We start from the raw sequence: 27,891 nt of genomic DNA on the forward strand, positions 1-27,891 counted from the left end.
GACGAGCACAAGAATCGGTGTAGTAAGAAGAGCATTCCGTTCCTCAAAACTTGGTGCAGAAAGTGCGGCGGGTGGCCTAACCTCGAAAAGAAAAGAATTTCCGTATCAAAATTGGGCTGTTTGAATTGCTGAGCTACTTGAATGTACGTGTACAAGAATAGCTCAGCTAAAAATGTGTGATTCTTCCTATAGGGCCGAGCCCCCTTGGTAGCACGTCTTTGCAAGCAGAGAGAGTCATGAGATTACTAGCAACCAAACTGCATTCGATCGTTATCCCGACACAACAGCCCGCACCCACAGGGCACAGCACAAAGTCCGCCGCCCTACTGAATGTTTCCATACGGCGAGTCCCATAATTCTATTAATTTCCACATGGGTTACATGGAGTCAGTATGGAGTCTTTAGAGCCGGCGTGGACATTATGGTAAGTGCGTATTGAAGCTCACCGAATCAACATGATGCCATACACATTTTATGGAAGTTCTATGAATTTTTTATGGAAAGCTTATGGACTCTGTACAAAAATGTATGGATGTCCATTTTTTTTTCACATCATATGGACTCCATATTTTCATAATTCCATACAAGCGACTCGTATGGAACGTTTCAGTAGGGAGTCCAGCCTTGATACGAGACTCGCTACTCGAGACACCACCACTGCGACACCCACAGCGCATGCAACACGACACCCGAGCACCAGAGCGCAGACACAGCGGGCTGACGACTGTAACCGGGCAGGCCACTGTACCTTCTTTTTATTCAGAACAAAACCAGCAGGCATCTGCGGGTTTCCCAGGGGGACGGCGAGGAGGAGGAGGAGGGAGGGAGAGAAAGCGGGGCAGTCAGGAAAGAAAGGTCTGGCAAGGAACGCGTATCAAGCAGGGCCCGTACGGCGAGTATAGTCCAAATTGGGGAGCAGACCACCTTCCTATCTACTTGCTTGCCGTTCGGGTGTTCACATTCAGCCGTAGCGGCATGCATCGACTGCTAGCTGTGAGACATACACTGTACTATCTCGCTCAAAATGACCTGCAACGCGACCGTATTGAACTCAAAGAAGTTTCCAATTCACAGCATATCAATGTGCTTTGACGTAGGGCACCAAACGTGCACAAATTCTCAGGATGCTCTGTTCTCTTCACTGATTGCTAAAGGCATAGCTTTCCAGTAATCCTGATCGTACACTATTTTGTCGGGGTGTGCGAATATTCCAAGTTTTCGAATATAATTCGAATATTATATTTTTAGTATTCGTATTCGATTCGAAATCCAAGTATTCGTTTTGTCTCGAATATTCGACCCGACGCGAATATTCGTATCTAGCCGGATATTGATTGTGAGCACCGGCGTTCATTTCTGTCCGCAAGCCCTATCGACAAGGACATAACAACAAGGCGGCGCCCAGCGCAATACGCATGGACCTCCAAGGGCCATGCCGTAGCTGACCGCGCTGGTGAGCTTCTTTGTGTGTGCACGAAGTACCTCGCAATACGTGCCAGTTCAGTGCCAAGTGAGAGGGCATTTTCTGTGGCTGGAGGAGCCGTTTCAGCTAGAAGGGAACTACTTCTGTCTGACCATGTGGAGCAGCGGGTTTTCCTTCACGACAGCCTTTTATGTTCATCCCAGCAACGCGCGTTCGTGCTGATGGCAAGCTAGCCTTAATCAATGCTGTGTACCAGGCATCTTCTCTGATATTTCCCCTATTCTAAGAATAATGTTCGAGACTGATACTTTTTGTGCAGCCACACACACCTTTCGTGTTCATTTAATCATCGATAGTTGAAGTGTGTTCTTGGGTGCACAAATAAATGTTTTGTAGTGGTTAAATGCGCCTGTCCTTGATTATTCGATATTCGATTCGATATCCGGAGCCAAGTATTCGTATTCAATTTGTATTCGAAGAATTTGACATTCGCACACCCCTACTATTTTGTTATCTGAACTCGCACCCCATATTGTCTGTTGCAGATCATACTCAGCATTATAGCACATTTATCCAGCCTTAATTCGACTCGGTAACTAGTAGCAGCGCAACGGTGTCCTCGGAGTTCGTGAGCCAATAGACTCCAAAGCAATGCCCCTAGATTATTAAGCGCATGGTACCGGCCGATGCGAAACCCTCGCGGCGGCATGTGGCAAACAGCCAAAGCGCAGACAGGTCGAATAGGAAGGAGAGAAGCACTGTTTCAGTCAGAACCCGGGTGCGAGCAGGCTGTGGAGGGGCCAAAGTTTTGGTAAGCACGAAGAAGAATTCTGTTCAGGTTACAAATGGCACAAAAAAGCATATGCTCGCCAATTGCTGTTTTTGTTCAAGATATAGCATAAACGATGGCATGAATCGCTACCAGTGGCTCGCATGACGTGAAGCAAGTGAGATCTTAGCTGGTTTGCCGAAAACGATATTGTGGTCATTTCTAGCAGGTATGATTGAACCATGATTTTCCAGCGCCTTGAAAATCTTATTTGGCTTTGTATATTTGGATTGGTCGGCGCCAGCCTGAATGGACCTTACCCTGCTAGTACTTTAACGTATCCAGCAGCAGACCTTCAGATCATCATGACACTCGATGTAACACTTAACGGAAAGTCGTTTACAATGGCTTCTGAAGTTCAGGTTACGTTTCAATGTTGTTTTTGAGGCGTCATTTCCGCCACGGCTTATGCCGCACTAACTATGCTTGCCATTTGGTTGGTTTATATTTTTTCTGCGTAACTGTTTCTCACGTCTGCTACTGCGACAGTCAGCAGGCAAGCCAAGGGAAGCGATTCAGTCTTACAGTTTACAGGTCTCTCTTTTTCCTTTATTGGTCTACACTGTTGTGTAAAAAACGTGCCACCAATTATTGTCAGCGCAAACAATGGGGACGCCAGACTTTTATAAATCACATCAATATCGTGTTTTAGTTTTAGAGCGCAGCTCTTTGGCGTCCGTTCCTGGGTTTCGCGTCGTCGTCGGCGTTGTCGTCGGCCTCGTAACCAGCTCCGCCCCCCTTTCATCCCCCCAGCGCTAGCAGCGACCGACTGATACCGCTGGATGCCGCTGACACCGCTAGAGAGTCAAGATAACGTGACTGCATAGAACACCGTCGCCGCCATGCAGAAAGAGGAGGAAAGGGTCCCCCCCCCCCCCCCCCTGTTCTTGTGTGGCGGATAGGGTGCTCTTCAGTTGCCGACGCGCCGGTTATTTCACGTAGGCCCCGGCACGTCGACGAATACGTGACCACCTTCCCACGGCTAGACCTGGTTCTTAGCGCTGCGGAAGCGAGGGTATCATATTGTTTGTGTCGGCATCGGCGGCGTTGTCCCTGAAACCAACTCCGCAGCTTGGGTTGACTCACTATCGAAAAGGTGAAACAGCTTATTTGCTGCGCTCAAATTTCGCATTAGGAAGTAACGTAATCGTCGGTAATTTTTTTTTTCTTCGTTCGAAAAGCTGAATTAGCCTCGTCGGTAGTACCTGCCTCCAAGAAAGCCGGCTAGTGAAATCATTTTGAGGATATAGACAGGCCACTACAGAGCGGATGTGGGATTAAAGCATAAGCAGAGAAGAAATGAAGGGAATATGACGCATGCGTCAACAATTTCTAGGCAGCGGCATAAACAGTCGTGCTCGAGACTCCATAGGCAAAGGAGAGGTGTTTGTTCATTTTTTAAACGAAATTATTTGCAAAACGGACACAAATATTCCATCAATGCACTTGAATATTTGAAAACTTCCCGCTCAGATTTAACGATATTTTCTGGAGTTATGCAGAGGTTCACAGCGCACTCCTAAACTGCAGCACAAATGACAGAGCAGAGAAAGCGAATGGGAGGCGATTGTCGATTAATGATACCCATTCATAGATTAATTACCATTATTGAAGGCAATGTTGAGGCTGCTTAAGAACACACTTAAAATCTGACAGAAAAATAAACTGTAAGAGAAAGGAATGAAAAAACCGGTGGGGCCCGCTGCGGACAAAAAGAAATGCAGCAGCTTTCCTGCTAATCATTTGTAGCGACTGCTCGCTTCGTCTTCCTGCATCTTTTCTGTCTGCACCTGATTAACGGGCTTGAGCTTTCTCTTCTGAAGCGCTATGCGGCTTTTTCCGAAGCGCACAGGCGTTGTGCGTTCAGTTGCGCCTCACGCACGTAAAATAATTTGTGCGGAAACTCTTCTGTGCGACCCAGTCTGCGGGATTACTTATAGCGCAGTTAGAAAGAGTAGATCTGTGAAAGCATGCGTTTAGCCTGGCTGTCTGATGGTTTTGTTTTGCTGGGTCGTTGGCACGTCTGACGACGATATTAGTGCGACAGTAGTATTGCTATCGCTCTGTAACGCTGTCGACCGCACAGCGCGAGAGTGTGTATATTAGTTCGGTAGTGGTATGAGTAGAAGAAAACGATGATGTGCAATGCACAGCGTTAGAGTTTACTGCAGTTTAACACGAGCCACCATCGGCTGCGGCGATAGCACTGTGCTTTCGCGCAGTAGCCAGCGAAGCTGATCTGGTCGCGGCAATACTTATTTTATTTCTGCACCTTCAAGGTCAGCCACGCCACACGATTCTTGGTTGGGTTTGACCCTTTGAAGTTGCACTTTCGCACTAGAAATCTGAATATTACTAAAGGTAGCCGCTTTGCCAATCTGTGCCACTTCGTGAACCGACATCTTGTGTTTTGTCACAATGTGTGCAGTTGTTGAGAATGCTTCGAGCGGCAGTCGTCTTCAGGAATATTTTTAAAAATAATGCCAAGATATCTACATGTTTTCGAGCCCACTTTAGGAACGTACATGCTTCTATTTAGAAGCATTTGCAGGAAGAATGCGCCTAAAGACCAGGAGGCTGAAGATTACTACGCCCAAGTGTTGTTCTTAGCAAAAATTTACTCTGTACATCTTTGTGGGTATGTTGATGCTTGTTCAGTGCGAAACATTTTTTTCCCCCGCCACTGGATTACTGGATTCATTTTACTCGGGCATTCATTATAAGGCGATAATCTGCCGACAGCGGTCAACGCCACCTTGTCCTCAGCGCACTTTATGTTTGTGGGTGACGGCTTCATGCGACACGCAAAAAAATTTCTTGATAAAGGCATTGGCGCAACTTTCTTGGTCTGCTCAACCTTAGAATCTTGGCCGTAACCTGCAGAAGGTATGTGTCTTATCAATCAGTGCCCTAACGCGTTTCAGCAACTGCTGTCAGGTTAGGGCCCTAGCATAGCTAACTATATTATACAACCATCTTGTGTTTATCGCGTTATGGCCTTGATTTTCGCTGCGTCGTTTTTAAGACGTAACGAACATTAATAACTATCGAAGGCAATGAAGCACTGCGGTGGTTTTCATTGGACAGCTTGTTAATTTGTTACGTAAGATATTAGCTTCCAGGAGGCCTCGGAGAAGATACGAGGTGATGCTGAATTAGCAGATGCAAATTGTTGCTTGAGGTCCTACTGGGCATTCGGAAATTTCGGAACATGAAGGGAATCCAGCGTGAGCCAACACCGCATGTGTAACAGATTCACAGCGCATGCGCAGGGGCTATCATGAGGCAAAGCACGGCGGTGATGGGACAAGTGCGTGAAGCACTAACTCACCCTCTATCCAGCGTGCCGGGGAAAGCACACAGAAACACAGAGGGAAAAAAGCAGGTCACACAGAGGCCACAAATATTTGCTTTATTACACTATTTAAGGACCGAAAAGGCATTGAAATAGATGTGAACCGAGAAAGGCTATAGCACGCTCTGTATAACTCCCTGGATGAAGCTGTACTAGCTTCGTTGAAGAACTGAGGATTGGGCGAGTTGGTGGTGATCCATTGTAGAAAAAACCAGCGCTTACAAACACGGACAGAGGACAAGGGAAACAGACTGACGGCGCTGAATCAGCGCCGTCAGTCTGTTTCCCTTGTCCTCTGTCCGTGTTTGTAAGCGCTGGTTTTTTCTACAATGGACTAGCTTCGTTTACACACAACTACTGACACAAAATACTGAAGGTGCCAAGGAGCATTGCTAATGCTCGACTGTACTTTCCCACAATACATGTGGAAGTGGGTTGCTGCCATCCTATTTTCCTTTTCCCAGTCACTGACTAGTGTGCTCTGCGGATCTAGATTTTAGGACGAAAAGGGATTTTTCCTATAAAGGCATGCGGCAGTATAAACAAATCGGGTGCGAGCTAAGCATGCATGCCTCTCTTTCCCATTGCGTAATGCTGTAAAAGTGGGCATAAATAAGATCGAAAAATAGCACACTTTCGGGGAGGTATGAAGCGGTACTTCATTCGAAAGTTGTGAATTCCATAAAAACAATTGGCAGGCACCCCTTTCACTGGAAGCAGCCATTAGTGCCAAAACTGACAATTTAACTTATTTATTTCGTTACTATCAGGGCCGTTGACTTCTTAACTTAACTTCTTTTAAAAATCTCTTCCTTTCATCCGCACTGCTTTTGTTCCCTCAAAGCTGCAGCGACGTATTCAGCATTGATGCGTTCTTTCAACATCCTGTAAATTCTAGTGCAATACGGATCTACAAAGCACAATTAGAAAAACGCACCCTGTCCAGTTCGAGGGCCTTTCTGATCCTCTGGCGGGCCTTGACCTTCGCCACCGCAAACCATCCTTGAACTGAGTCGGCGAACCACAGGTGATAGTTCTGCATTGTGAGCTGTGCCCAGTCCCTGAAAGTGATAGGTCACGCCCAAACCATTATGAAATCAGCATTTGAGGCATGCTGAAGAGAGATCCGAGAACAGGTTGTTTCGCAGCCACAAAACAAGCATATGATCCACCAAGAAATCGAATGAATGAGTGAATTAATTAATTCTCGGGATGAATCTTTGGCCTGTCTGCGGAGGGGGAAGATAGCAGTGGAGGTTTTTCAGTTTTACAGTATCAAGTGTTAAGTTCATATATCAGGTATGATTCTAAGTAACGCAAAGAAATGGAAACATCTTGTTACTGCAGATCACAATGCTATCCTTCGTGCTACAGTGGTCGCGACGAGGTTAACAATGATGGAATTTCTGATGATGACAAGATGGAAAGACGTAAATAGAAAACACACAGGGAGACGCGTGCTCGATATCTGGGCTACTCACTCCTCAGGGATGTGCTCGCGAAAGCGGACGAACTCCTGCAGAGCCATGTACAGTTCAAAGAGGGCTGCGCCCATGGAGATGTGCTCCTGGGACAAGTCCTGAGCCGCCGAGTCGATGGCGTTAACTTGCCCGCACACCTCCTGCACCTTGGCAGGCAACTCGGCGCCGGCCTGCGTAAAGGGACGCGAGAGAGAGAGAGAGAGATGTCAGCCTCATTTGCAGTACCGGGGAACAATATGCTGCGGAAAAAAGGACGTGGCTCTAGAGACGCTGCTTCATAGTGGGTGTGAGGAGACTTTGCGGAACATAAGCAGCCATTCTGGACGAAAGCATATTTTAATGGGAAACGGTTTATAAACAAATACGTTTCATATATTTTATGATTTCAATAAAACAATCAATATATCCGCAGATACCCCCTCTGCAGGCTTGTATCATTTCGCTGTTAGCGGTCCTGCCATCGTCAAAATCTTCCCCCGGAGGTGTTATCTGGCAGTTTTAACTACTCGATGCGAGCAATCGAAAAACTTTAAAAGAAAGATTTTGATGCGCATCCGAAGAATAGACCATTGCCTTTAATGTTTCCGTAACAATGACTTATAATATTGCAATATTCAGAAGTTTGGCACTAGAAAGCTGCACTTGTGCTCCAAAAGGTGTATTTAAGAGATTTCTGAGAAGTGCCTGGCCTACATGAAGGAGACTTACTCGGAGACAAGGCATATCTTATGAACTCGTAAATGCTGGTATGTTTGCTTTTAGTACTTCGCTTGAAGCAACTGCTTATATCGCGAGCATGAACGTCTAAATGCGCGAGTAGAGTTTATATTTAAGCCATGTGGACAGAGCAGGTAATCAGGCCAGATGTGCCAGAATCATAATAATGCATAACTTCGTTTTCTGGTTGGTTGGTTGGTTGGTTGGTTTATTGGGGTTTAACGTCCCAAAGCAACTCACGCTACGAGGGACGCCGTAGTCAAGGGTTCCAGAAATTTCTACCACCTGGGGTTCTTTAACGTGCACTGACATCGCACTGCACACGAGCCTCTAGAATTTCGCCTTCATCGAAATTCGCCCGCCGCGGCCGGGATTGAACCCGCGTCTTTAGGGTCAGCAGCCGAGCGCCTTAACCACTGAGCCACCGTGGCGGGGTAAACTTCGTTTTCTCCTACATGCGCTTTGACATCAGCTGTAATTGTTTCTTGCAATGGAGGTTTATTTAACAACCAAATCACAAGATTAGACACTGGTTGCTAGATGCTCCCCAGTGGTTTCTGCTCATGTTTGTCCCTGTGTGGCTACAGAGCCATTTCTGAAACCTCTGAGCCACACGGAGAATTGTGAACAACAGCGACCAGCGGTATCCGTAGTGAACGCATGCCAAAGCTGCTTTTACTGCGAAAGCAATAGGAAATGCTGAGCGCGGTGATACATTCCTGCGCGTTGAAGGGCACGCATGTTTGCAAACATAGTGAAAACGCGCACATAGCCCAGAGCACATGGCATCCTGTTTACAAAGCTCCACACACCAGCAATGGCAACCCACCTCTGGGCAGAGCTTCCTGGCGACACGTTCACGCAGCTAACGCAGCGTGCGAAGAAAGAGAGAAGAATAGTTATGAAAAGAGCACAGATTTGACCAGGAAAGTGGTTAGCGCGCACACCGCCACCGAAAAGACATCCTTACGGTAGCAAACCGTGAAGACCTAAGCAGTGAAACAACAGAAGCCAGCCCCGTAATTACAGAGATACCACTGAACGATGTGTCTTAATTTGGTCTCATTTACTGCGATTAGGAGTTTGCACCATGCTCATGACGCATAATTGGCTGTGGCAACAAGGCACTTCAGAAACAAAGGTTGCTTAGTGATTGCAGTGACCACGGTTACGTTCACTGGAAGAGTAGCCTTTTTCCTGCGGCCGTTTCTTTTTTTTTCTTTTTTTCTCGCTCAAGGCTAGCATATCGAGACAGTTTTAACTAGAGATATGTACGGGTCTCCCTGTTGTGTCAGTGACCATGACAACGCAGTGTCAAATACTTAATCGACGAAAGAGCTTGTCGGATAGGTTCACGCAATGCCCTTGTAGCCGCCAGTACAAAGAACGCAGTAAAAAACTACACTAAATGTAACTTAACAATCATCTTTCCTAGAAATCATCCTCGGATTTTTTTTCCCCACCCAAGGAGAGCTCCACATCATATTTACTGCAACTCGGATACTTAAACGCAGACAGGTATCGTTATATATGGCATATACATCGCGTGCTTGGGAGTTGCTGAAGGTGTCTTGCGTTACCCTACAGTATACAGCAGCAAACATTGCTGCTTTGCATGATGCAGAAGTGTTCATTACGGGCTTCCGGGGAGATGCGCGTACCAATTATAAACGAATAGAGATAGCAACCTGGACATAGAAATTCTGGTCAATTACCATCGGAAATACAAAACTTACCAATTTCTCTAGCTGCTTGTACACGACTGCCGTGTAGTTGACACCGACGTACCTGAAAGTCAAAACAGGAGAGCGTCGTCATGCAGCCCGCATAAGCCGACATGTGGCAAGAATGACAGACGAGGCTTTGAAGCTGATGACATGTGCTCGAAAACTATCGCAGTTTCTAGTGTGATCAAAGAATTTTATACCACAGTTCGTCCTTACGACAATACAGAAATATAACAATGCAAGCAAAGAGCGAAAAAGTTGTTGTTGTTGCTATGCTCTCTATTTTAGCCTAATTCCGTTTTAACTTCCTTTGGTAATAGGAAGCGCAGGCAAATGAGTAAGCCAGTTGATTCCAGCCGGACCAATTCTCGCTCAGATAAGTTGCTATAACCAGGGAAAATAAACCAATGGGTGCTTACGTTTCAAAGACTGGGTTGTAATACTTGATGCCCTTGTGGAGATCGGCGTTCAGAGCGTTCGTCAGTTCGGTGAGACTAGCAAGCACGGTCTGCTCAGTCTGGAAAATAAGATCCGCGAATAAAACATACAGATGATTTAGTACATTCAGTTAGAAATTCCAATTGCAGAATTGCGAGTTTGTTCCTCAAGAGCACACTTATCAGGCGAAGGTGTTTGTTGCCAAAGGACAAGGCACCCCAAGCCCCGAAGTGTTTTATGTATAGCGAACACCCTCTTCAGTTTAGTTACCAGTGCATATCCCGAGCTTATAGTTCCAAAAACACTGTCAGCGCTCAATACTGTTTTCTTCTAACTTTCACGCTGTTTCTGTTCCCCACCTAGACACTGTGGCCAAGTTCAGATGCAGTAAGAGCTGCGTATAGCATTGATTCAGCAGCAAAATTACGACTACCCGCGAAAAGAATAATGCGCCCTGATAAATAAGCACTTTAATGAACCACCAAGGAATTCGGTGTAAAAAAGCTTCCGTACAAAACACACCAACTACTTTAAATCGAAATCGATTTAATTCTATTGTTTGTCGTTAATTATGTAACGAATGAAAATCAGTGTCAAGCGATCTGTCTTAGCAGTTACTTACGTGTTCTGCATAATCACTTCCCTTTTACCTGATTAAAGGTACACAAAAAAAAACTGAAATGAAACTAGTCTAGTCCGACATGTCAGCCTTAAACTCACTTCAGAGAGGTTTATTGGATAGCGTGGTCTAAGGGGGACTGTATTTCCCCGAAAAAACACTACAATCAAAAGGCGACCGCAGTCGCCAAAGACACAACAAAAAACACATATGCGGGAAGGCCGCCAATGTTCTCACACACAGTCTTGGAGTTCGCAGTGCAGAGTTTACTGTCCACACGTGTCACTAAAATTCCACGTCATACGGCTTCCCGGCGCGCACATCACACTGGTGTCTAGTACAGTGGTGAGCAGCCTTGTCTAGAGCGCTCGGGCGGTGCACTTCCTTGAAAACAAATCCAGATTTTGTGGCAGCCTCTAGGGTCCAGCTGCAACGCTTGCACGGAAGTAGTGCCAGATAGCCTCGTAAACAAAGCAGGCACGAAAACTTTGCCCTGTAATGAGGGGCTGCTCTCTAATTTCGGTTTTTGTTACCAAGTGCGCACTGCTCAAGCGCTCTAGATAAGGTTCAACAAGGGGAAGCTTTGGGCCAGTTGGTCAGACATGTTGGGGAGGAGGAATAACCGCAAACTTGACAGGACTGAAGATCGAGACCGCTCGTCCTGTCCTCTTCTCGATCTTCAGTCCTGTCAAGTTTGCGGTTATTCCTCCTCCCCAACATGTCTAGACAAGGCTGCTCACCACTGTACGGGAGAGGCAGCACGGCCACACGACCATGCCGCACGCGTCGATCGATAAAACTGGTACCACGACAAGCATTCGAATTTATCATATCCGGTGACGATTCACACCCTTGGCAGGCGTCGATAAATGACCACTATTATGGAACCGCTACATATGAAGATAACGCAGTTTTCCAAATGATGTGCCTGCATTGCATACAATTCTAACGTGCGTCAGATGTGTGTGGTAGCAATGATTCACAGATTGACCATGTAGCCAGGACAGCAGAGTGTAGATAATTCGAGTATTTACGTACGGTCGAGAGCAAAAGTGGAGAGACCAAGGCTACGGCGGCCGAATCGGCTGCGGGGCCGGAACGCGGCGCTGCTATCTCGAGCGAGCGCTGCGAGTGCCCCGAGTGACGGTAATGTTTGATAAATTTCTAGGGCGGCGTTCGGCTAACCTACTGCTAACAGCCGCGACGACGGGAAGCAAACGAAGGAACACGGTAGCCAATCAGAACTGAGGGTGTGAATCCAACTAACCCATTGAAACCATCGATCACAAAATAAACAAGGGAGGGGAAAACCTCAGGTTGCTTGAGCCAACGTTTCGACAAGAGGACTTGTCTTCAGACAAGTCCTCTTGTCGAAACGTTGGCTCAAGCAACCTGAGGTTTTCCCCTCCCTTGTTCATTTTGTGATCGCCAAGGACTATCTGCCACACCCTCTCTTCACCATGGACTCCTTTGAAACCATGTTTGAAACTAGCTTTTCGGCTCGTGCAGCAAGAAAGTTTATTACGAATAAGCTACTAGATGCGTTAGAGGGCGAAAACGTCTTGCAGACGAGTTCGCAGCACAAGGTAAAAAAAAATTGCCAACGATTACTTTACTTCCTAATGAGAAATTTGAGCGCAGCTCATCAGCTGTTTCAGCTTTTCGATAGACTGAGGCAAAGAATTCGACGGCGGCAACGATAAGCTTCTGCTTCGGCGGCACGCATCTCTGGAATCTGGCGCCGACGGCGCTGGGCCTCTGCTCTGGCAGCTCGTTTAGCAGCAGCAGCCGACGAAAAACTTCCACCGGTTGCCTCGCTCATGGCTCAGAAAGAACTGGCAGAGAATAAACTATTTATATAGGCAGGCGGTTCGCAGTGACGGACGGCGGCGGCTATGAGTTTCGGCTCAGGCGCTGCACATATCAAGATCCGCTGCCACCGATCCGGCGCTCTGATTGCCGCAGCACAGGGGTGGCATTGGAGGAGGAGCGAAGGTCGCAGGAGATGGCGCCAGGAGCGTGCGCAACTACAGTAGCGCGCTGCCCGGTCTGAGGAGCTGGTTACGAGGAACAACGGCGACGGCGACACCGCGAAACGCAGGAACGGGCGCTAAAGATCTGTGCTCTAAAATAAATCACTCTTTCTTCAGTGTAGAGAAAATACGAAACTATGTCCAACTATAGTAGGATACAACTTAAAAAAACAGCTGCTGCTAACACTGGGCCGCGGTCCTTGCGTTCTGTATTACTCCGCTGGCCGCTAGCCAAGCGAAATGAGCTTTTTAATCTTTGACTGTATCAAACAATCCAGATGTCAAAATTATGGAGCTGATTATCTTTTTCTTGAGGTAAGCTTCTTACTTACGTAACAAGAAACGTTTATTCAGCGGACTACTTTTTCGTCGTGTAGGGATTCTGTGCGCGGAGGCTGAATGTGGGCGGAGCTTCACTGCAGACTTAAGTTGTATCCGACAATAAAATCGAACCAGCCTTTAGCAATCCGCACCACAATGGTTTGACGCCGCCTTGCCACCCGTTTGCTCCGCTACTGCGCTACAGCACTGTGCAGTATCCTGGACACTTTGCTGTGTGTGCTCCTCTTTCTTTGCGACCGTCAGCTGCAGTGCAGCCGAACGCCGCACTAGAAATTTATCAAGCGTGATAAGCACCCGCGCATGAGCGAGAGCGAGCTTCGTCGTCACTCGAGGCACTCTCGAAGCGAGCACGGGCCGCGAGATAGCAGCACCGTGGTGCGACTCCGCAGCCGCTCCTGCCGCCAGAGCCATGGTCTCTCTCTACTTTTGCTCACGCCTGTACTTCGTGCATCGAGGCTGATAATGACACCACGGGTAGCCGAGAAGGTTACAGGACAGGGCAGGTCAAAAGCACTGCGAAGAAGCATCGCGATTATTTTTTTTCTATTTTTCAGACATGTGCCCACACTGGGCCAGCCTCCCATTTTTTGTGGCTGTCCGAGGACAGCCACCAACAACAGTGATGGCTGAGCAAACGCCACACTATGATATTCAACACCGGTCACGGTACTATCTGTTTTTCGCGCTACAGAACCACATTCGGACAACCAGAAGGGATTGTTTGCTGCCCTTTGCAACAAAGCGTTGGACGGCGACATTTTTAGCGTATGCTGTTGGGATGATTTGATTAATACGTTGCTTTGAAGCTATGTTGAATTTCTTATTTTTATAGCGACAGCTTTTTTCCTTCCAGCACACGATCTTGTTACTCTATGTTCACTAAGTCAGAAAGTGCATTGTTCCCTGCCACGGGTGGTGTGTTGTAACACTTGCAGCAGCATGTCCGCCGCACACGACTGTACTGTTACGAAAGGATCAGATCGATATTTTTCCGACCGTTCTCCAATGTTCTGCGAGACAACTCTAAAGTTCTTGGCCTCATTTAAATAGTACACGGCAGAAGGACACATTCTGACTGCAAACCAAGTGTGCAACTTCAATCAGAAGTCCTCAGACAGTATAGTTTGCTGTTGAGCCGTGTAGGGGACCTAGAGCACGTTTGCAGACTAAAAGGTACTCAAAGACGAGGGTGAGAAGTCTGTTCGGATCAAGCCTATATAGAGATGAAGGAGTTCCACAACTCCTCTATAACACACAGAAAAGGAAAACCTTGTGGCCTGAAGTGCTAGTTTTTTTCTTAAAGAATACAAGTTGATTCAGTGAGCAATTTTCTTTTGAAGCCTGTGCTGAACTGTTTTCCTGCGGCGCGATAATAAGTTGCTTCGTTGTACGCCCGCGAAAAAGCTGTTCTATCTTCCTTGTTTTTTTTTTCCTGTATGACAGCCAAGGGATGATTTCCTTACTCACCAGAACCAGGGGTTGGTGAATGGCGTGGGTGCACCGAAACCAGTCGGCACAGCCTTTCTGCAAAACAAATGGGACGGCGATGGAAGGGCACCTCACTGCACCGTACAGTGGTCCTTTAACGGCAAGCTTTTAGTTTTTTTTTTTGTAGGCACCTGACATCCCAATCTTCCAAGCAACACACCAGCAATATCAGTGCAACAGTAAGAAATAAAGAAGGGACCTAGGTGGTCTCGAAACTTTGGGCTTAACATAAATTATTGGTAGGGGGGAGTATTTCTAAACTTTTATTTCACACCCAACCAGACTGACTTCCGTTGAAGAAGTTCTCGTACAGTAGTCGGCACCAGTTGAGCACAAAGGGTGTCATTCCTTAACAACTATACCATTACCATGACTGAATTTACCTGTGACAATAAATTTATCCCGCTGGAACCGGTAACCGTGCTTCAGAAAAACTGTCGTTCATTGGCTACCTTGTATGACACAACTGAAATAGCAGTTAAACCGGCTTCATTGTAGCTGATCTTCAAAAAAGGGACACTCATATTTTGCATTTCAAAGCATACGTACAGTCTTTGTCAAAAGTAACCAGGCTCCATGGTTTGCTTCTCATTCGTATAACAGAGCCTGCACGGCTTCCCTAACGATCAAAATGTTCTTTGAAGGTAAGAACAGGGGTTCTTCTTACTATACAGAGATTTAGAGCTTGAGGGCTATCATAATACATTTAGCATACGATTGAGAAGAAAAACGTGCAGCCTGGTTACTTTTGACAAAGACTGTACATACACTCGTTTTCAGAAATGCACGGCTTACAGCTTCAGTCCGCGGAGCGGCTGCGGGGCAGCACCGTGGCGCTGCTATCGTCGTCGCGCGCTTGCTGAAGGAGTTTCCCGTTTGACAACAGCCTTCGGCCTCACTCTCGCGCTGTCACGTAACACGCCTCTATGTGCGGCGATGGTATGATTAGCCGCTGGCGCTCGCTACGAAAGAGGGTGCCTGCATGATAACAGATCTGCCCACGCCGGGTGGGGCGCTCGCCGTGTGTGCGTCGCGGCGCGAAGACCGAAAGTCATGGCAAAGGTGTTTAAGGCCCATCTCCATGGGCGCATCCGAGGGGCACGAGCGCAGCGCCTACGCGTACCAGCGTACGCCGGAGCCGATCTGCGCATGCGCGGCGCGCAGACGCGAGCTGGCGCTGGCGCTTGGCAAAAAAGATACACGAGAGGTTTTCTTTACCGCAAATGAATGGAATGGGGGTTTCTGAAAGTGCTCTCCAACTTTTCTATTCACATGTTTTGTCTAAAGTCAATATTTACGCATTTAGAAAAATTATCTTAATTGATAATTAATTAATTGCAAAACAAAAAAAACGCCTCTCCCGTAACCGAGAGTAGAGTAAGCATGAAATGTTTACGGGCCTAACACAGGCTACATTGCTCGGCTTAAGCAGCTGTGACGGTGAAGGCATTGAAATCCAGGACGATGCAGAAGCGTACGCGGACAAGACGAGACGCAGGCCTGACAAGAATGTATATGCAGCGCGTTGGAATACTCCGCGAGCGTGTATACATCTGCCTGCCAGAGGGGGAAAGGGCATGAAGGCCCTGCGGCCGGTCTTTTACATGCGTGAGTGTAGGACCGCAGCGCCATCCTTGGGGAGCGAGCGAAAGCAGTTTTTCAGCCGAAAGCCCTTCTCGCCCTGGAGCTCCTCTCTTTCTCTAAGCGGCCTTCTCTCAAAGCCCCTAACAGATCACGTATGACAACGAAGTGTATTGTGGCATGTATGTGCTTTTTGCACGCGTTATTAGAAATCGGAAATTATAATTCCGTGCATTATAAAATGCACAGCTCGACTGATATCTTGATAAACATTGAGAAGACACTGGCAGCAGTCATTTTTTGTGACTCGTTTGGAGAGCAACCGGCGCTTGCAGGAGGGCTTAGAGAGTCTCGTTAAACCTCTTTAAATCTCGTACGGTGCCCGGATGTTCTCGTTTCAGAGCCCGGATGATGGCTCTCGTTCTCGGCGTGACGTCACCACACTGCCGACAACGGGAGCTAAAAGCATTTCATGCTTAATACCTCTCCATGTCAGACATTCGCGCCACGCTCACGCCTCGCTCGCGCCGGCGCCGGAAGTGGCTGCTGGTTTGCGGTCGGTGTAACCAATCAGAGAACGCAGTTCTCTCGGCAGCCGGTACGGCCCTTCACGCCGTTTGCCGAGCTGAACGCGGTAGTAGTGAAAGGTCATCAAGTTGCATATGTTTTCCGACGCTTGTCGCGGTGCGGCGCTGGGCGCGTAAGCGCTGCGTTGGTGCGCCTCGGATGTGTCCATGGAGATGGGCCTTTACGCTCTGCCGCGCTCTCTTGCCGCGCCGTTGCAGCAAGTCTAAGGTCGCGGATGGTTGTGATACGACGCCCCGCAGTGGCGAGGCCTTGTTTTTTTTTTATGCGAAGCATATTGCTAGAGCTACCACTCACGCCGTCGGCGTGGGACCCCTAGACGTCACACCACGTGACACCGTGACGTCACACCACGTGGCACCGTGACGTCACACCACGTGACGCCGTGACGTCACACCACGTGACATCGGATGAGAGAGGCGGCCTCCACCTCGCGCCGTCGCCGTGGGACCCCTAGCCGTCACGCCACGTGACACCGTGACGTCGTCGTGACAATACAATCGCACAGACGCCGGAATGTCCGGCGTCTGTGCGCCGGAATTCCCGCGCATTTCGAACGCGCGCTCACATTCGGTGTAGGTGAAACGCTCGCTACACCGGGCAGGCAGACGCGGCTTCCGTGGCAATCCAGGCGCTCACCCAACGCGCGTCTCGGGGTTAGTCGGCGTTCCGCTGTAGCCATGCCGTTGTCTTCCCCCACGACGAAGGCTTCTAGTGGTTGTATTAAAGTGACCAAGTATGCAACCAAGGAAAGCCATTATTACCAAGCCTAGCCACCAATATGCTTCGCATCTGACTAGGCTTAACCTTAGCTGAGCCTCAGCCATAATTTTTTTCTTGTAATTGCGCTTTGCATGTATAGTTGTGACGAAAGCGTGGCTTAAAATTTTAGCGCGAAACTTCTCATACGCGCTCACCAACAGCGACCAAAAATCTTATCAGATCTACTGCCGACACTAAGCAATAGCGACGCCATGTTAAGCTTAAAAAAAAGATAACGCATAAATGTTTCCAAATTTCACCCGGCCAATGCGAATTTGGCCATACCAACAAGACAATGGTTAAAAAAATACAAAACGCATAGATACATCCAGATCTGACCCGCCCAACATCGAATTTGACCATGCCCAACAAGATGGTGCCCTTAAATTTTGCTCCTCGCCACCCTCTAAATTTCACCTTGAGCGATTGGGCTAAAACCGATGTCCAACCCTAACTGACTATGCTTAACACGATGGGGGCCTTCAACTTACGCCCTGGCCGTTTCCAAAATTTCGCCCAAGCCACTCTCGAAATTTGACTTCGGCCGATTTGCAGCAGAACCGATTTCCAATCATAACTGACCGTGCCCAACACAATAGTGACCTCCAAATTTGCCCCAGGCCCTTTCTAAAATTGGCCTGGGCCACCCCCAAAATTTCACCTCGGTCCATTTGCACCAAAATCGGTACCCAGCCGTAATCGACCGTGCACAACACGATAGTTACCACCAATATTCGTCCCAGGCAACCCTCTAAATTTTACATTGGCCGATTTGCACCAAGAACCAGTGCTTTCGCAATATATTCAGATTAACGAAATTAAAATCGTGACAGTCTTCTATTTCCGTTTTAGGGCGAAAACAATTTGCCCTATTACGAGAAAAGCCGACGACGTCTGTGCGTACAGAGATGATACGGGTGACATCATTGGCAGTGCCTACATCATCAGGAAAGTTAGATTAGGGTGGATATGGTGTATTGCTGTGGAATAAGGGTAGACTCTAGTGGATTGCGCTGGATCAAAAGTGAATTGGGTTGGAGAACTGGGCACTTCGGTGAGTTGGGGGTGAATTATGGTGGATTCATCATCATCATCAGCCTGACTACGACAACTGCAGGGCAGGCCTCTCCCATGTCTCTCAGGAATGAAGTTGCAGTAGGGTCGACAAAGTTAGATTAAGGTGGATTTAATTAGAATTACATTGGATTAAGTTAAAGTAGGTTTGAATGAGTTCGATTATAGTGTATTGTGGTGCGTCAACAATGGATTACTTTGATTAAGTTGCAGTATGGTGGATTAGTTGGATTACCGTAGATTGTGCTAGATTACGGGCGGATTTGGGTGGATTGCGGCTGATTAACAGTGGATTACCTTGGATTAATTCAGTTTAAAGGTCGATTACATTGGATTAAGCAGCAACAGTTTGAATCAGGTTGGATTGTATTGGATGGTAATGGACTACGTGTGAATTATTAAGTGAATTGTGGTAGATTACGGGTGAGATATTTCATAAATTGCGGTGGAATACACGTGAATTACGCGTGAATTGTTGAGTTCAGCTGGATTAGTGTGAACTGTGGTGGATTAAGGGAAGTTCTAGTGGTTTAAGAGTGGATTTCGCGGGGTTAACTTGCATTAAAGTGCAATATAGGTGGATTAGAGTGAATTTCTGGGTCAGTTAAAAAGATTTTACTGCGGCGGTGCCCTAGTGGTTTGATCATATGGCTCGCACGCAGGAGATGCGAGGTTCGATACTCAGTGCCGCCGGGTACTCGCCTGTGATACAGTGGGTACAAGCTTTCCCCTGGCCTAGTGCTCTACTTCTTTAAGGTGACATGCTTAGGAAACTGGTATTTGACCCCACCTTGGGCCCTATTTGAAGGTCATCACCGTGTTGAGCCAGGTCAGTTATGGTCGGATATCAATTTTGGTGCTAATCGGCCGATGTAAATTTTTGACGGTAGCCTGGGTCAAATTTTCGAATTGTCCAGGGCGAAATTTGGAGGTCACCATCGTATTGGGCGTGGCCTAATGTGGCGTTGGCCGGGCCAAATTTGGAATGTCTATGAGTTGTGATTTTTTAAACTTAACAAGAAGTCGCGGTCGCGAGGTGTCGGCACAAAATCCGACGGACAATATCCTTGTACGGTGTTTTTAAACAAACAAAATTTTAAACAACACTTTCGCCACAACTATGCATGTTGAGCGCAATTAGAACAGAGAAACAAGCATTCGCTACTGCAAAGCGCCGTATCACAACGCCGCGCAGCCCTAGACTTGCTGTAACGGCGCGGGAAGAGGGCGCGGCAAAGCGTACACACATTGCCATGACGCTCGGCTTTCGTGCCCCCAAGAACGCATGGCGAGCGCCACACACAGCGCGCATAAAGTTAGGTGCGCAGACCCGTTAGCGCGTTCTTTCGCAGCGACCGCCAGCGGCGAAACATAGCAGCGCCGGACATAGTTCAGGAGGCGTGTTCCGTGACAGCGCGAGAGTGAGGGCGAAGGCTGTCGTTAAATGGGACACTCTCGCAGCGAGCGCCCGACGGAGATAGCAGCGCCACCATAGCAGCGCCGCAGTGCTGCCACACAGTCGCTCCGCGCACTGAAGCCGTTGGCCGTGCATTTTATGCGAAGCATACTAGCCGCACAACCGAGCTCTTCCTTGCTGCGCCGCGCGCGGCCGCGCAGCTACCACTTGACCTACATCGGCGCACCACGTGATATGACGTCACAACAGCTGTGAAAGGGCTCAACTCGTGCGCTCGCTTGCGGACGCGCAGCCTCCACCGGCGGCCTAACTCCCGCTCCTTCCGCTAGGGGCGCTGACGTCACAACAGCTGTGAAAGCTGGGGCTCAACTCGTGCGCTCGCTTGCCGACGCGCAGCCTCCGCCGGCGGTATGCTTCGCATCCTAGACTTAACCATAAGCTAAGCCAGGCCATTTTTTGAAAACGACTGCAGTACTTAGCCAACCAAAAGGACTGTTTCTGACTAACCGTGGGGTAAGGATTTTAGCTATACCATGGCCCTTCTAGTCTGCCGCTTTTCTGGCTGCCAGTTTTTATGCAGCATCTTGAAAACGGTTACATGAAGTTGTAGAAACAAGACCCATCTTATATCTACGCAGTTTCGCTTTTACTTCTGCAAAGAGGAAAGCAATGAATTTAACAAAGCTTCTTTTGTTGCAGCTATGTTTCGTTGTTTGAATCGCGCACAGAACTAGGTTAATGCTTTGACGATGAGCACATTAAAAGCCATACCTTGAGTGTGTTGGTGATCTCTACGCTAAGCTGGTTCCTAAATGGACAGCACCATTGGAATGCTTTCATCCTGTAGATGAGTGCCAGGCATCTGCGAATAGTGGTGAAAGACAATCATATCTCAACCAGAACTGAGTATCTAGGTGTCCACTGTAATAGAGTTGGCATTATTGTCGAACTACAAAATAAGCTCTGTGGGCTTCATTTTCTCGTCAAAATACGCCCGCTTTTTTTTAGAGGTTCGATTTATTGCCTTTAAATCTGGCAAAACCTTTTAAGATGCGATTACTGCGATCTCAGGCAATGCATGTATGAATATGCTAACAGGACCGCAAACCGATAAAGGTCAAACGCCGTTTATTAGTAGCTGACTGCGTGGTTGTCATTCTTCTTCTTTTTCCGCTCTGGAAGCGTTTTGTTTCAAGGGGTAGGAAGAGCAATTGTGGAATCGACAATAGACTCCTCCCTTTAAAAGCGAAAAGACCAATTAAACAAGGAAAACCGAACAAAAATGCTACAGCATGTTTACATCTAGGGAAAACAGGACAACTAGGAATCAAACTGATGCTAATCAATCTCATGAACTTTCATCTGCCCAGTTCAAGTGACGAGACATCGACCTTCAAGCACTAATAAAAGCAATCAGCGCGCACTGCTTGTCAGGGCAAACAGAAAGCTATCATACTGAAGCCAAGTCGCAAAAAACGTCATGTAGAGTTTGCGCTGCTGGTAAGTAGCATTATTTGCCATCGATGCTGAATAAGCAAGCGTAGCTCACAGGATCAGATTTGCCACACATTTGCCCACTCTCTCAGCCGGCCAGTCGCCACGATTTTTTTTAAAGAATGTGTGGAATCAAATGCACTGGAGCCACAAGCGTGCCGTTAAAAATGTGCCTGTCTTAGTGTGAAACAACCATTGTTAGCTAAATGACCGTTCGACGCTGAATACATTGATTGATTGATTCATTGATTGATTCATTCATTCATTCATTGACTGATTCATTGATTTCTTGATTGATTGATTCATTGATTTGATTCATTGATTGATTCATTGATTGATTTATTCATTGATTGGTTGACTGATTGATTCATTCGTTCGTTGATTGATTGATTGATTGATTGATTGATTGATTGATTGATTGATTGATTGATTGATTGATTGATTGATTGACTGACTGATTGGCCTGAAAGGCAGAATCTCGCTCACTCACTTGAGCAGATGAACCAGCTTGTGTTCGGCTTCCACATGCGACATTGGAAAGAGGTCCCGGTGCTTCTGGAGGAGCTCGAGGCAGTAGTCGATGAAGACGTTGAACGACTCCGCCAGGCAGGCTTCCTACGCGCCAGGCACAGTATGAAAAAATCAGTCAGATGAGCGGGACAAACGCTTTATCTCTCTTTCGCCTCCGAAGACATGATTAATGGTACCTGACAAAAGAACCGGCCCTACGAAGTCTTTCCGTGAGCTGTCATTTGTCTTAACAGCTTTGAGAGACGTACCTCGGACCTCTTAGTAACTTTGTTGGTGGCGGGTCCGTCTTTGTTCTTGTCAGAAGAGAAAATTAGTCTTTTGTGATGGTTTTTGAGACTTTTCGCACCCGTCTGGCCGGGGTGCCATTTGTTCTTACAGACAATATATATGCTGGCTATCCATTGATCCCGCACTTCTCCGCTCTTCAATAGCACCTTTCTTTGTAAGAACCATGTCTAAGATTCTTTTGTTCTCCTTCGTGAAGAGTGGGGGCTGCTAGTTTATCTCCCAGCACACCATTCGCGTACACCAGTAGTTATTTTGCTTAGTCGTTAAACGCATGTCCATGTTTCGTGCAGATTAAAAAAAAAAGTAATGTGGAAGCAGACATGCCAAGAGAAAGAGTACTCTATGTCAAAGTAAATGCATTATGGGCAAAAAGAAACGTTTTCCCGCGGTTGATCGTAGACTACTGACAAAACAGAGAAGCGACAGAATGCCGACGCCACAGCCGGGCGGCATTGAGTAGAGTAAGTTGTGAAGATTGCGCGCATAGAACAGGTCTAAGAAAACACAGGCGCTCGAAAGGAGGATATCGTACGCGCTGCAGAAGACATTACAGAACATAGGCTTAAGCACATATACTGACAGTAGGGCGCCAAAAATAGAAGCGTCGACCACAAGGACGCAGCTAGCGTAGACGTAACACATTGAGGAGAGCGCGGAAAAAAGAAAGTATATATAATGTAGCAGTAACAAAACTCGCAGAGTAGCCTCCAGTATCTGTTGACAATACCCCTGAGATGCTCTGCCCTATGTTGCAGAAATTCAGTGATCTTAATAGAGGTAAGCCGGTATACATACAAGTTGCAGCCCATCAAGCCACTTCTTGTGCTGGCCAACAGGCCACATGGAGTCCGCGCGTGACCAAGCTGCAGTAGTAGGTAGAACCTTGCATACAGTTATCGAGGCCGAAACGCCTCTCCTGACTTTCCAGCGTCACCTACCGGCTGCTACCAGCCCTCTCTCCTTCCTCGCTCCATTTCTGCATATATGTACGCGTTATCAAAATTTTGAATCTTATTCATATCCACGTCACTGTACTTTTCCATTCCGCTCTATTTAAAACCACTGACCTGCAGTTTGCTTCAAAAGTAAATAATTATCGCAACAAAACTGAATAATATACGTCTTCACTTCAACCACAAATATCGCTCATACCAGGCACGTAATGCGTCACAATTCTGAACTCAACGGCGGCCTTAACACGGTAGTTTCTCAAATCTCGAAACCAAGCTTTCAAGTAGACTGCGCTGTAGTTTGCAACGCAAGTATTGCTTAGTACGTGGAACGGCTGAGAACATGCATAAGAGGCAAAGAGAACCCTCACTTCTTGAGGCAACAATCGACCTCGCTGGCCCTCTGGTCCGTACTGGTTCGCTGAAGACTCCTGGCGAAAGTAAGTGAAGTCATTCAGTGTTCAGAACCAATAGAGTTGTTAGTTTATCATGCCTGAGGAGTCAAGAGGCCGTTTGAGGGTTGCGCTGCTCATGCTGACCACAAAGCGGAGATTTTTGGAGGTTTCTCCGGATATGCATGGCTGTCGGAAAGACCACTGGCGACAGGCGTAGATAGATGCATACAATCATACAAGAGAAGAGGGCGCTGCAGTAGGAAAGCATAACGAAGGCATACCACAGCGAAAAGAATCAAGAAAGAGAATTGGAAAGTAGACTGAAGTTCAGAGCAAGAGAAGAGGAGAAACATTCAGCAGCCGACCACCAGAAGCAGTGTTAGTGCTTTCCGTAACAATATGAGGCAAGAGGTGTATTTGAAGCGATGATTCCAAGAAAGACAGAGATCACGGAAAATGGCGGCAAATCGATCACACAAAGGCACCGTTCAGCAAGCTCACTTCTTTCTTCGAAATCATTGGGCCTGTGTCCTCCTTGACGTCCGCCTGAATGACAAGTCGCTTTCGTAACGGAATGTCTTCATTTGGATCCTGAAAGAAAAAGACTGACATGTTACGTACACATATGACCCTAAGGCTTCTCAGGAGTACTTTAGTATTTCACAGACGGAAGATATACTGTTTACGAAGCCAAAGTCGACGCAGAAGCCAGAGAAGCAAGCGATGAACAGAGTCGAAGGCAGCCAAGCGTCTTTTCTCACAATTCATTCTTCTTTGTAATGCACTTAAGGCAGAGACGCCCTTGGTACTTGGCACAGATCTTCATCCTTCGCGACCGCAGAGCTCGGTCGTCCATCACAAACGTACCTTGCGAAGCAAGTTCTGCCAAAGCAAAGAGAAAATGTTGTCCAAAAGCGGAGATGCTGTAAGCAGGCTTGTCGTACACATCCGCATCATCGCTGTTGAAGGCGTTTCACATTAGTCGATAAGTGTCGTCTTTCTAATAGCTTCGTTAATCTTTTCTTTCTGCATCTGAGCAGGAACAGACTGACTTGTCTGAAGGGCATGACACCTTTTAGATGCCAAGCAAAGAAATGCGTGCTGACCGCCTTCTGTCATCATAAGCTAAGGAAACAAAGGAAGTGAGTATAACTGGAACACCAATATACTGTTCCGCCAGACTTCTGAAAAAGGCTGCAACTTTTCTTTGCTTTGGAAGTGTTTCGCCAATACGCGCTGTCGCCTCTTGAAGCTCTATGTAGAAATGTAAGTTCTGTATTGAAAAGCACGCAGCTTCAGCTTCGGAAAAATCTCTGTTGCAGCACAGATAATCCTGTTCACCGCAGTCATTAAACGCATTGTGTCCGTAAAGAAGAATTGCGAAGGATGCTGAGGAAGCAGGTGAAGACGCAAAGCACACAGCGAGTCCAACTAGACTCTTTGGAGCCGTAGTCTTCAAAAGGAAGACCGCATCAATCGCGGTCAATTCACACCTCGTTAGTTTCCGCGACCACGAGTTCTCGCTCTTCATCCACTTGAGGCATCCTGCTCTTGATGCTGGCGCGCATTGAGGAAAACGGGCGCTTGCGCTTTTTCCAAATCTTAACCAGCTTCCGCTTTATGCCTGGAAATCGGCGCTGCTTTTCCTCCCCCTTCTCGGGAAGGAAGTCCACGCTGACCTCTGTGATGTCGGCGTCATCGCAGCGGAAGGCTCCGTTGGCTTGTCCCTCGACCGTGGGTCCTCGATGTCTGCCGGTGGATACTGCGTCCTATGCAGTTATCGCATGTAGCTCGCGCCCACACCTCACGGTTTAATTAACGGAGATATTTTAGGCTCCACTGATGGAATCCAGGCAACATGTGAATGGTTAGTTTGGTTGGTTTATGGGGTTTATCGTCCCAAAGCGACTAAGGCTATGAGAGACGCCGTAGTGGAGGGCTCCGGAAATTTCGACCACCTGGGGTTCTTTAACATGCACTGACATCGCACAGTACACGGGCCTCTGGAATTTCTCCTCCAAAGAAATTCAACCGCCGCGGCCGGGATCGAACCCGCGTCTTTCGGGTCAGCAGCCGAGCACCATAACTACTGAACCACCGCGGCGGCTTAACATATGAATGTACATCCATTTGCGTTCATAGTACAGCCTATAAATCAGTTTCGCAGACCACATGTCTTCATGCGGGCCCGCCTAGCCTTGGACCAGCTGGTACTGGCGACTCCGGTGCAGGATTACCTGGCGCTTAGCTGAGCGGCGCAGTAAAGTCCTCTCTGTTTTCCTACATCTTGTAGCTCACTTTAAAGAAGTAAAGAAAGAAGATGGGACTGACTAACAATGCATTCAGCCAAACAGTTTTCCCATTCATTAATTCGTTAAGTCTTTTCTAAAAATATACGACCACAAACAAATGCACGTGCTCCAAAGCATCAAAGGGTACGTTCATGGAAGCATGTAGAAATGTGGATATGCATACGTAACGCGCTCAAGGCGTCTTTATATCTAGCAGCCCTTCAAACGATCAAGTTACTTGTGCAACCCTACTATCAAAAGTAAAAGGAAGAGATGGTCAAGCCGCTTAAGACAACACCTTGGGCTCAGTTATTTATGCACACTGTTAAGAACCATGGTTAATTAACGACCTCCATAGGATGCGACCTTCTTGCTGGAGCTTTCCTGTAGGTGTTTGACACAAGCTACAAGTCGCTTGGAAGGGTTTTCGGTTCCGACTCTCCCAACAAGTATTCGTAAAGAAGCATAAACGCAGCAGTGTGCCGCTGCAGAATCACTGGGAACCCTTGGGAGAACACAGCATACGCGTGATGGAGTAAGTTTTGCGCTACTCAGAAAACATCAGCCTAAGTTCACTACACTTAGCTTCAAAGATCTTTCAGTTTGAGGCTTTGTACGTCCAGAACTCAGTTGAGAAAGAGGGCGTGAAATCTCGGCAATTTTTCCAACTAGTTACGAAGGCCTGTGTAGCCAGGAATCTATTCTTTATACCTTTATGTCATCATTCAGGCACATGCGTAGCTGTAATTATTCTCTCGCCAACTTAAAACATGTGAGCCATAATGACCCAACTAAGCTCTTATCCAGTCCACTGCGCTGCGACTAATCTCGCTTGTGGGTCTGACTGAACACAAGAGGAGCAAAAAGTAAGCACAGCGATGTCCACCTACGGAGTGTTTCATGTGAACAGCGTTACTAAGTTTGCACCGAAACTCTGCGTAACTAAAGACAAGCAGACAGAGACAACTCTGCACAAAGGGGGCCGCATACAATCCGCAGCGTAATTACGCAGACGGCGCCGTGAGGATTGGTTGGGCTTACCTCGTCCCTCGAGAGTGGTCGGTCTGAGTCTTCCCAGGCCCGGTCGAGGTCGTCTAGCAGTTGTAATAGGAGGGCGTAGTCCAGGGACACACCCATGTGCTTCCGAGAGTACATCACCCACCGGCTGCACAAGGGAAGGAAGAAATACACCATGTTCGTTTCCAAGACCGCAGAAGTTTGTTCAGTACTGTGCCCGGTACGCGCGCCATGTTAAGCTCTTTTGGTTACCATGCGTCAACGTAGCTTGTTTCGCATCAGATTTAATTATTAATAAGGGAGTCATTACTCAACGACATCCACCCAAGCGCAGCTATACGGCTACAAAAGGGAAGGAAGAAATACGCCATGTTCGTTTCCAAGACCGCAGAAGTTTGTTCAGTACCGTGTCCCGTACGCGCGCCATTTAAGCTCTTTTGGTTACCATGTGTCAACGTAACTTGTTTGGCGTCACATTTAGTTACTAATAAGGGAGTAATTACTCAACGACATCCACCCAAGCGCAGCCATACGGCTTCGAAAGGGAAGGAACCCCAGACCAGGACGAATTTTTCTTTAACTGCGAAGTTTCTGAGAAAGCTGTATAGCTTTCTTTGCAGCCTTATAGCTGCGCTTGAGTGGGCGTCGTTGAGTATTTACTCCTTTATTACATATCTACACCACCTTGGGGGAGTCCCCTAAACATTTGACCATGTTTAGTTACTTCTCAGAAATACTGCGCCTCGAATGGCAAGAGCTTTATAACTGGCTTCACAAATGGATATAAATTTCAAGACGCTCCGTGCTAAACAAATTAAAGCTAGGCATCAGAATTAGAACTGTAAAATTCTCTTTTAATGTGAACGCATCCACATTTTATAGTAGTTCTGATATGAGACTCAGGTGAGTGTGTGCCTTCAACTCCTAGTTTTCCAAGTATCAGTGGTCTCTCTAAGAGGACTTATTTTCGAATTACTTTACGTAACCCTTTCGTATGACAACAAATGATTTCTCACCAGGCAAATGAAAACGTTTGTTGTCACGACATATTACA

General features: G+C 47.3%; 1 protein-coding gene across 10 annotated transcripts in view; it reads right to left on the reverse strand.

Moving 5' to 3' along the window:
* LOC149348194 (BAI1-associated protein 3-like) overlaps positions 1-27,891 on the reverse strand; it is a 397,925-nt gene that overhangs the window by 49,225 nt on the left and 320,809 nt on the right. For 4 of the 10 annotated variants that reach the window (XM_089587980.1, XM_089587976.1, XM_089587978.1 and 1 more), the window contains 12 exons: positions 26,862-26,985; positions 25,023-25,298; positions 24,031-24,120; positions 23,506-23,565; positions 21,856-21,980; positions 20,643-20,733; positions 14,432-14,488; positions 9,952-10,049; positions 9,542-9,593; positions 8,635-8,670; positions 7,089-7,258; positions 6,545-6,668 (listed from right to left, as the gene is read on the reverse strand). In XM_089587980.1, coding sequence (XP_089444106.1) covers positions 6,545-6,668; positions 7,089-7,258; positions 8,635-8,670; positions 9,542-9,593; positions 9,952-10,049; positions 14,432-14,488; positions 20,643-20,733; positions 21,856-21,980; positions 23,506-23,565; positions 24,031-24,120; positions 25,023-25,298; positions 26,862-26,985 — 1,303 coding nt within the window. The remainder of the gene's footprint in view (positions 1-6,544; positions 6,669-7,088; positions 7,259-8,634; positions 8,671-9,541; positions 9,594-9,951; positions 10,050-14,431; positions 14,489-20,642; positions 20,734-21,855; positions 21,981-23,505; positions 23,566-24,030; positions 24,121-25,022; positions 25,299-26,861; positions 26,986-27,891) is intronic. The other 6 variants (XM_089587979.1, XM_089587977.1, XM_089587983.1 and 3 more) reach the window with 6 other exon arrangements.

This window comes from Amblyomma mixtum, chromosome 4 (assembly GCF_055824585.1).
Source record: "Amblyomma mixtum isolate Tamu chromosome 4, ASM5582458v1, whole genome shotgun sequence".
NCBI classification, from domain to species: Eukaryota; Metazoa; Arthropoda; class Arachnida; order Ixodida; family Ixodidae; genus Amblyomma; species Amblyomma mixtum.